The following is a 9,243-nucleotide window of genomic DNA, read 5'->3' on the forward strand; positions in this document are numbered from 1 at the left end:
CTTTCTGTCTCATACTCCAAAATGTTGCATCAAAGAATAGTTGATAGGAAGCTGGGTTTGCTCACCAAGGGGTGTATCCTTTGAAGAGCATGAGCAGGTACTGGACTGGGGGATGATGTTTCTAAATACAGATATTAAAGTATTATGTGTCAAAACAGAAGTGGCTTAATACACAGTGTCGTAAAGGTCTGCAGCTTCACTGAGGTGAGCAGTTAAACCCTGACATCTCGGAGCCTTCTCTAGTGAAAGGCTGTAGTGAAGAAGACATTATGGCTGTTGTGAATCAAACTGATCAGAGAAACAATAAAAGTAACAAGTCCAGTGTATAAGCACACATCGCTCTTCTACTCCACATGGCAAAGAGGCAGCAGATCGCGAAGACAAGTTCATCAGATGCAACAAGACCCCCTTAGTGTGAGGCTATGGCACCATCTACAGGTGAAAGGGCCTTCCAAACCATTTGTCCCAGCTTTCCCCTTCTCCCAAAGGTTTACAGTTCTGCACGGCAACCCCTCAGGCCCAGTCCCTTGCTCCATAACCACCCCACTCTTCTGTTCAGCTGGACATCGTCTGCTGCCTCCTCACAGCACCCACGTGGCCTGAGAGGCAAGGTCGTGTCTCTTGCCACTTTACAGGGCTCTGGGCACATTGGAGATCCTTTCCTCAAAAGTGACTGTGACCAGCTCTCACCTACGCTTCAGTTTCTGTGTGGCCTATGAGTTCTCGCCTGGGTCTGCTTCGCCCTTCAGGCCTCCACCGCACTTGGAAGCCACCAGGGAGGCAGAGAAAATGGCCTGTTCCTCCTGGGGAGGGCTCCCAAGGCATTCAGGCAGGGGGCTGAAAGACAACGTTTTCTCCATCCCAGGCCTCTGGTGTGGTGAGCTGTTGCTCTCACGTCGGGAGAGTTGGGCAGAGGGACATGAGGGAGCGTTCTGGGCACGGCCGCACCAGCTGCCAGGGGCAGCAGCCCTGCAAGCCCGTCATTTCCATGGCCTCGGTTGTCTCCGCATGCGGTGCAGCGGCAGAGTGAAGCTGCCGCAGCGCTGCCAGGTGCGAATACCGTGTTCTCCCACAGAACTGGGGCCGAGCCTGAGGCAGAACCTCCAGGCTGGCCACCCCGGCAAGCTGCCCTCCTGCTCTGCAGCGGCCCGTCTTTGTTCCGCGGGATCAGCGAGGTGCCCGGCAGCGGGAGCTCGCACCCTGCCGGGATCCCCACCCCGGGTCACTCCGCCCCGCGCGGGCAGAGGCTGCGCTGGAGGAACCGAGGGGACTGACGGGCACCACCTTTGGGGTCTTTATAGCCATTTTTCCCCTTTCGTCATTCTTTGCGAGCGTTGGAGCCAGGCGGAAGAGGCCGCTGGTGCGGTCCCCGCCCCGGGCGCGGGCTGGCGTCCCGGCTTCGACGGTGGAACCCTGAGCTCCCCAGCAGCGCCGAGGCCCCCCCGCGGCCCTTGCGCAGGCGCGGCAGCGGCAGCAAGATGGCGGAGGAGCAGTGAGTGCTGCGCGGGATCCGCCGCCATCCGCGGGGGCTGCGCGGCCGCGGGGCTGGGGCGGCCGCAGGGGGGTCCCGGGGGCCGAGGCGCCGTGCGGTGCTGCGGTGCTCGGTGTGACTGGTTTCTCGCGTCCCACAGGCCGAAGAGGCGGATCCCGCTGGTGCCCGAGAACTTGCTGAAGAAGAGGAAGGCCTACCAGGCCATCAAGGCCACCCAGGCCAAGCAGGCGCTGCTCAGCAAGCAGAAGGTGGGGGTCCCTGGGCTGGGGGTGCAGCCGGGAGCGGCGGGCAGGGGGGTTGCCGTGGTGCGGCGGTCTGCGGGTGACGGCCGGCTGGGGAAGCCCGGCTGTGGCGGCGAGTGGCCAGGGAGGGTCTGCGGTGCTTCGGCATCGTGATTCCGTGCAGCCGTATCCATGATCTGAGGGTGAGCTTCTTCCTCCGTGAGGGCGGTGGGCCAGGGAGGGAGTCAGGCCGTTGCTGGGAGTGTATTGAGACTGATAATCCTCTGGGTTATCTCTTCGGGGGAACCTTGAGTTCATTTCTGCAGTTGTTAAGCGTCTTCCCCATGGGTCTCTGTAAAAAGGACAAAACTTTTTGGCTTGTTGTACCGAAACACAAATTTATGGAAGACTGTGCGTTGTTCCTCTTAGATCAGTGAGGTGCGTGTCTGTGTAGTCATACGTAGTAAAATGCTGAGTTGTTCGTGCTACCTTGGGGTTGTGCTGTCTGAAACCAGCTCACCTTTCCACTGCAAACCTTAATGCAGATGCTTTCCTGACCATGCGTTCAGAGTTAGCTGTTTATCTGTGAAAGGATAGACAGGTCATTGTGAAGTCTTTTCCTGCGAGTAGGGTGGCACATGTTGCTAGTGCAGGGACTCCTGGTGCACTCTCTGTGGTTTCCAGACTAGCTGAGTACAGCAAACCCTTCTCTTTCAGAATCTGAGACCTATTCTGCTGTATCTCAGCTAATGTAGCAGGTGTCTCGGAAGTGGCTTAAACTTTCCCGGTGAATCTGTTAATGTTGGTGGTGGGATTATGTGCAAAACTCGTATAATTGTTGTTAGGCACTGTGTTTATGTTTTTAGAATATATTAATGGCTTGCTGTACTTGCAAGGTGACAGTGGAAGGATAAGCAGTGATGTTAAATAGCCACCTTTTAAGATTCTCATTAGAAAAATAACCCCATTGAAGAGAAATTGATCAGGTCTGCCTGCTTTGAAAATTCAAACCAATGTAATGGGTGATTTACAAGGGGAAATAGGACAGGAGACACAGAACATTAGGTACTTTAATTTTTAAATGGCCTATTAATTTAGCCAGTAGTGTGTCTGAAATAGTACTGAGTAACTACCATGCACATTCAGCTCCATGGTTATGCTTGTTCCTGAGCTAAGGATAGACACTTTAATATATTTTTTTTTTAATTTAAAAGAAGGTTTAAATTGTCCCATAACATTCCCAAATATTTTTTTAAGAGCTGAATGGTCTGTGTTTAAATTAATAATACATAATAGTTACTCTAGTGAAGATCTGTTTGTGGCTTCAGATGCTTCCATTAGATTTATTTTATGCCTAGAAGTATCCAGGGTCTTGCTCTATTTACTTAATTAAATTTTTCTTGGGAAAAACTCTTTGTTCACAGTTCAATAATTAAAGCTAGCTGCTTGTATATTCATACATTGTCCCTCAGTTGTGTCTCCTGTGGGCTCAGATTATTGAATTTATTTCTTTCTTAATGCCTCCAAAACTGAAAGAGCGTAGTTGTTCAAGTTCTGAATTTCATACGGCCTTTGAAATGTGAAGCTCAAAAACTTTTGGGAAGAGTGATTATTTCTTACCCTTTTGTCTTTAGCACCAGAAGGGGAAACAAATCCAGTTTAAACGCCTTGAGGCTTTTGTTCGAGATTCATGGTGCAAACACCGAGACAACGTCCGGCTGAGGCGCATGGAGCAGAGGCCTGGCCAGGTGGCTGTGGCTGTACCTCAGGAGCACAAACTGGCCTTTGTGGTGCGGATTGTAGAGTAAGAAACTTCAGTTACTCCATCGTTGCTGCTCTTTGTAGCTGTCATATAATTACTAAGCAAAGGAAGGGTGATCAGCCCAGATGTGTCTTCTTGCAAATAATCTGAGAACTTTTGTTACTGTGTTAGAGAAGTGTGGTTACTAAGAATGTTTTTTTCTGACTCAGTATTAAGGGAGTGAGTAGGAGAGTAAAAAGAGTGATTGAGTTGCTGCGGCTGAAGAAAAACTTCACTGGAACATTTGTGAAGCTGACACCTTTATCCCTGAAGATGCTGCGGATTGTGGAGCCTTACGTGGCGTGGGGGTAAGTACCAGACCCGTGACTTGAGAGCAGTTTGTATGTGAATAGTATCACTTTCTGATTCTCCGTCTGGTATCAGAAATCCATAGCTAGCTTTTCCAGTAAAACTTTGTCAACTTTAAAACTTCCATTTGTCCTTTTTCTCATTGGTCTAAATGTAATTGTTGACTTTCACAACTCTATTCAAACAGGCAGGAAGGAACTTCCTGCTGCATCGTGCTTCTCTGTTACAGGATCTGATTTCTTTTTTTTTTTTTTTTTACACAGACACCCTAACCTGAAATCTGTACGAGAGCTCATCTTGAAACGAGGCCAAGCCAAGATTAAGAGAAAGAGAATGCCTCTGACAGACAATATGCTGATAGAGAAGCATTTAGGTGAGGAAGAGGATAAGAAAATCAAGGAAAGTGGCAGATGTTGAGGTTTTTAGTCTGAGCTAAGAGAGAGGGAAGGGAGAAAGCTCTCACAAAGGAATGGCACTTTTGGGGTAGTGTGAGGAGAGATAGTACAGTTGGACATTTTGTGTATATGTTGTTTGAGGCAGAGGGTTGTTTTGTTGGGGCTTTCTTAAATGTTTAAGGGTTTTTTTTCTGCAGGGGACTGCGGTATTATTTGCCTGGAAGACCTTATTCATGAAATCTACTCAGCTGGGAAAAATTTCAAGAGAGTCACAAACTTTCTGTGGCCATTCCATCTGTCAGTGGCTCGTCATGCTTCACGTAACAAAGTGGGTTTCCTCAAGGAAATGGGCAAGCCTGGCTGCAGAGGTGAAGCAATCAACAAGCTCATACGTCAGCTGAACTAGTGAGGTGAGGAATGCCTGTTGTCTAAGTCTTACCCTTTAGCCAGTTTCCTAAGACTAGCTATACTGCCATTGGAGGTGGGGGCCTGCTTTGGTTTTGATTCTTCACTTTACAGAAGTGACCCTAAGGTAGGGGAAACTACTGTAGTGTGGGTTCCATTAGCTATCAGCAAATCCTGCTGGACACCCCGATAAAGACTTTGCTTCTGGGAGATTGATGTGACTGGTTTGTTTTTTCTTTCCTGTTCTGCAGGGTCTTTGTGAAAACTTCAGGATGTATACCCTGTTCCTTGTCACATGTTGTTTTCATGGACATTATCTCTATGCAGTGATTTACTGTAACTCTTGACTGTTGGTGCCTCTAAAAAATATATTTTAACAAAATGCACAGATGATAATGGAGATGGGCTGGTCCTTCTTAAGAAGAAAAATAGTATTTGGTACAAGAAAGAAGTGACTTGAACTTCCTGGAACAATCTGACTTCTGCATCTCTGTGAAACAAGTGGTTTTTTTACTAATTTCTGATGGCTTTGTACCAGTTGCCTCCTGATCTCATCTTTGGTATAAAACAGTAATTGTCAGTTCCTGATTTAAATTTCTGTTAGGGTTGACTTTGCACCCACTGCTTTGAGCCTGTCCCTGCCAGAGGAAGTGCTTGAAGGAGCACTCCTTGAGGTGCACCTCATTCTAGGTGAAAAGGGGTAAGTGCAGCAGTCACTTGTTAAAAAATATTGCTGACAGGCAGGAGAAAGTAGGTCTGTTACTGCAGTATTTAGACTGTATTTAAAAAAAAAACACAACACAATTTTGTCCTGATCTACCAGTCTGCCTTTTCACTTTGCTAATTTGGGACTGCTGGAAATAACTATCTCCTGGTTTGAAAACCCAGAAACTTTGTAATACAGCAGCAGAGTACATGTAATCAATGTTTTTTATAAATAAACTTTTGAAATTATACCACTGTTGCTAACAGTATATCACTAGAAGAGAGGGATAATTTAAATACTCTGCCTGAAGTGAATTTGCTGAAGGGAATGAACAAAAACATGGAAGAGCCTGAAAGTTCTGCTAACACAATTTTAACCCCCTAATTTCTTCTGCTAAAAAAATGGGTTAAGAGTGCAGGAAGTGCATTCTTAATGCTATTTAACAAATATGGAAGGCAAGAGTGTGCTTAATCATTAGGTCCCTGGGCCTATTTATACTGCTATTTAAAGATGTAAGTGGGGACAAACTATGAACCCATTAATGGATTTCGTATTTACTCCACAACACTTGCTTGATCAGAGGAAACAGTTAACAGTAACTGTGTAAGTAGGATTCTTTTGGGGTATTAGTTGAATAAGTTATTAACTGATGTAGCATTCCTTAAGCTATCTAAAAGATTAAGTCTGAATTAGAGAACACTATACAATTTCAAGCTTTATTATGTAAAACAAGAATACAAACATAGAAAATGCTTGACAAACACTGGAGACATACATCAACTTAGAACACCACCATCCCCAGAGCAAGAGTCCAGCAGTTGTTAATGTACAAGGCTTCACATATTTTAAGATTTTCCTGATAAACAGCTGTTTTCATTGTAAAGAGCTACAAGTAACTACAGAATTGTGCTGTTGATTCATTTCTGGTAATGACAGCTCAGGCTTTTAACATTAAGAACTGGCTGTCAGGAGTGAGATTTATTATTTTTTTTTGTGCCAGAGAGAACTTAAGCCTGCTAATAGAATGTAGTATATAGTAATCTTAAAATACTAAATTAAAAGATCCTAGATTTAGGCAGTGTTTCTAGTCAATGTGGCAGTTTAACATACCGTTAGTTCAAGTCTTACTCAACTGTATGAGCTAAACTATCATTATGAATACCTTATGTAAACCTCAAGAACAATGCCAGCTTAGTCTAGTGTGACATCACATTATCACAGACAAACATGTTGCCTTTTTTCTGCATCATCATTCAGCAAGAGCAACAGTAATGATGTGTTCACAACTTAGCTGCACTAGAAACAGAAAATTAACAAGGTAACACCATATAAACCCCGCCCCCCCCATCTCAGGGGAAGGAATCCTTTTTGTAAGCCACCATACTATTGACTTTGTGGACTGTAGTAGTGAAGGAACGCAGACGAACCTCTTCTGAATTGGCTATGAATTGTGGTCCTGACTCTTCCCATTTCTCTGGTACTGCCAAGTCTTTATCCGTGTATATCAGCAAGTCAAAGGCACCTGTAAGCAAGTGGGAACAAGTTAACAGTAATGCCTGCATAAGACTGCATGTTTGAAGTGCACCTGCTAGAACTGCTAGAACTTGAAACCTGTACCAGGGCTTTTGGAAATTGTACTGATACTACTTATGTGAAAAGAAATAGTAGTTGAATAATGAAAACAAGTCCTAGTTGTATTAATGTGTAGCCATGTTAGTTTTCTGAAGCAAATGTGATGGGATTTTTTTCTATAGGTGTTGGAGTGCTGTCAAGCTGATCTCTACCTAACACTTCATATAAACTCAATGGTTGCTTAATGCCTGTCTACAGCTAGAGTCAGAAAATAATCTATTATTTATGAAAATGTAGGTGCCTCAGAATATCCATACTAGTTTAAGTTTGTTAAGCCACTCTGAGCTCTGTCCTTTTCACAAAAAAAACTTTTAAGTATTTTGTGGAGAAAGTACCACTAGGGCCTTTAAATGAAGTTGCTCCATGTCCTTTATTGAGAGATGGTTCACAGCATTTTTATTATTTGTTGTGCAAGAAACAATAGGGATAATTCTTAGAAGTACTTGACCTGTACACAATTGCAAGAGACATAATCTTAGTCTTACAAAGTGCTGCCTCAGAAATGAGATTGTATATGACATGTAATCATTTTAAAAGCCCCAGAAAATCAGCAGAAATATTTCTAAAGCATGAAAGTTCCTGAGGTTTTCCAAAACAAATGTTGGATTTCCTTAGTGGAGTTAAGAATACTCACAGGCAGTTTCCAACAGTGGCAGAAAAGTTACTGTGGCAGTTATTTGTCTGATTACAGAGCGAATTTCATCCTGAATAGCTTTCTGAGATTTTTCTCGTGGTGCACTGGAAAAACAGGAAAATGCTGTTAAGAAAGCAAGCTTCTAATATGCTAATAGTTTTCTTTAAACAGTTCTCCCTAATAAGCTCTATTGGTCTGTATGCTATGGGATTTCTTATAGTCGTGGCACTCTTAAGAGGGGTTTAAGCCCTAGGAAGCAGACTTAGAAAAGTTAAGTGATAGTTGGTTTCCCTTGCTTGTGAAGCTTCACATATTTGTAAGGGATATTACTTGTTATTTTCAGCCCAGAATGCATAAAAACATGTAGGCAACAGGAAGGCAGTTGTTCTTTAGGACATGTAGCTAATGCAGGATTTTAAGTTTTAATCTGATGTTTTTAAAAAAGCAAACAACACCACAAAAAAACAACAGAAAAGCACACCTGAGGGTTACATATGCTTCAATCATATAATGACTGCTTTGCAGACAATGAGGAGGAATGGCAGTAGGAAAGGTAGCAGGTTTGCTAAGGTTTGATGCTCATACTTAGAAAGGCTGTTCCATCTGCTCTGAGGAACACGCTGATGCACACGGGATTTCTCTGGTGCCTGCACAGGAAGAGCAGGCACACAACACCGGTCACTCACCTCTCATCTTTCGCAGTTTTGTCACACTCTATGTCAAACTGCCACCGCTCCAGGACCTCGTTGTTTTCGGTACTGGAGATGACCACCACCAGGCGCTGCACGATGCACTTGTACAGCCACTCTGAAAGAAGCCAGAAAGATAGGAAGCATCAGCGGAGACGCCAGACGGAGGGCATCGCAGCCCCCCCGCCCGCAGCACCCCCTCAGCACCAGCCCCGCACCTTTCATCTGCTCCACCACGTTGTTGAGGTAGTTCTTCAGCTCGGGGTCGGTGGTGACGAGGAGGGTGAGCCCGTACTTCTGGACGCGGGTGAAGGTCTCGGGGGGGTAGATGCCCCGCTGGTAGAGGATGCTGTTGATTCCATAGGCTGCAACACAGGGGGCGGGAGAGGGGTGAAGTGAGCGTGAGGCGGCCCGGCCCGACCCCCCCCCCCCCGCCTCAGCGGCGGCCATGTCGCCCCGCAGCAGGCCCGGCCGGCCGGCCTCCCTTCCTTCCACCCACCCGGCTCCCCGAGGCCTCGCCCGCAGTCCCTTACAGAAGAACTCGGCGACGATCTCGGCGCTGCCCCGCAGGGTGATGCCCTGCTGCTCGCGGCTGAGCTGCCTGGCCATGGAGCCTGCGCCGCGTCCCCGCCGCCCCGTTCAAACCGCGCCCCGCCCCTTCCGCCCCGCCCCTTCCGCCCCGCCGCTGCCTCTGCCTCCGCGCGCGCGCGGGCCGCGGGGGGGCGCCCGTTGGTGGGAGGCGCGTGAGGCGGGAGAGTGAGGGGGGAAGGGGCTGAGGGGGCAGTGAGGGGAGGAGGGGCTGAGGGGACAGTGAGGGGGGAAGGGGCTGAGGGAACAGTGAGGGGGGAAGGGGCTGAGGGTGGAGTGAGTCCTGGCCATGGAGGCGTTGTTGGAAGTTCGTTTTCACAGTTTGTTTTCATGTGTTCTTCCTCATGAAGGCGCTTTCAAACTCAAAAACG

At 46.8% G+C, this 9,243-nt stretch overlaps 2 protein-coding genes across 2 annotated transcripts; one reads left to right on the forward strand and one right to left on the reverse strand.

Moving 5' to 3' along the window:
* The first annotated feature begins 1,395 nt into the window (after positions 1-1,395).
* Positions 1,396-5,579, forward strand: RPL7L1 (ribosomal protein L7 like 1). The gene is made up of 7 exons (XM_051616499.1): positions 1,396-1,492; positions 1,632-1,740; positions 3,348-3,517; positions 3,685-3,822; positions 4,087-4,196; positions 4,416-4,628; positions 4,875-5,579. Exons 1-6 carry the CDS (start codon positions 1,479-1,481, stop codon positions 4,622-4,624), a joined length of 750 nt encoding a protein of 249 aa, XP_051472459.1. The 5' UTR covers positions 1,396-1,478; the 3' UTR covers positions 4,625-4,628; positions 4,875-5,579.
* Positions 5,580-6,131: 552 nt separating this feature from the next.
* MAD2L1 (mitotic arrest deficient 2 like 1) lies at positions 6,132-8,947 on the reverse strand. Its single transcript, XM_051616500.1, has 5 exons — positions 8,818-8,947; positions 8,503-8,649; positions 8,282-8,402; positions 7,596-7,699; positions 6,132-6,851 (listed from the first exon to the last, which is right to left on the reverse strand). The coding sequence occupies exons 1-5, from the start codon at positions 8,891-8,893 to the stop codon at positions 6,679-6,681; spliced, it is 621 nt and encodes a 206-aa protein (XP_051472460.1). The 5' UTR covers positions 8,894-8,947; the 3' UTR covers positions 6,132-6,678.
* Between the last annotated feature and the right edge of the window lie 296 nt (positions 8,948-9,243).

This window comes from Apus apus, chromosome 4 (genome assembly GCF_020740795.1).
Source record: "Apus apus isolate bApuApu2 chromosome 4, bApuApu2.pri.cur, whole genome shotgun sequence".
Lineage (NCBI taxonomy): Eukaryota > Metazoa > Chordata > Aves > Apodiformes > Apodidae > Apus > Apus apus.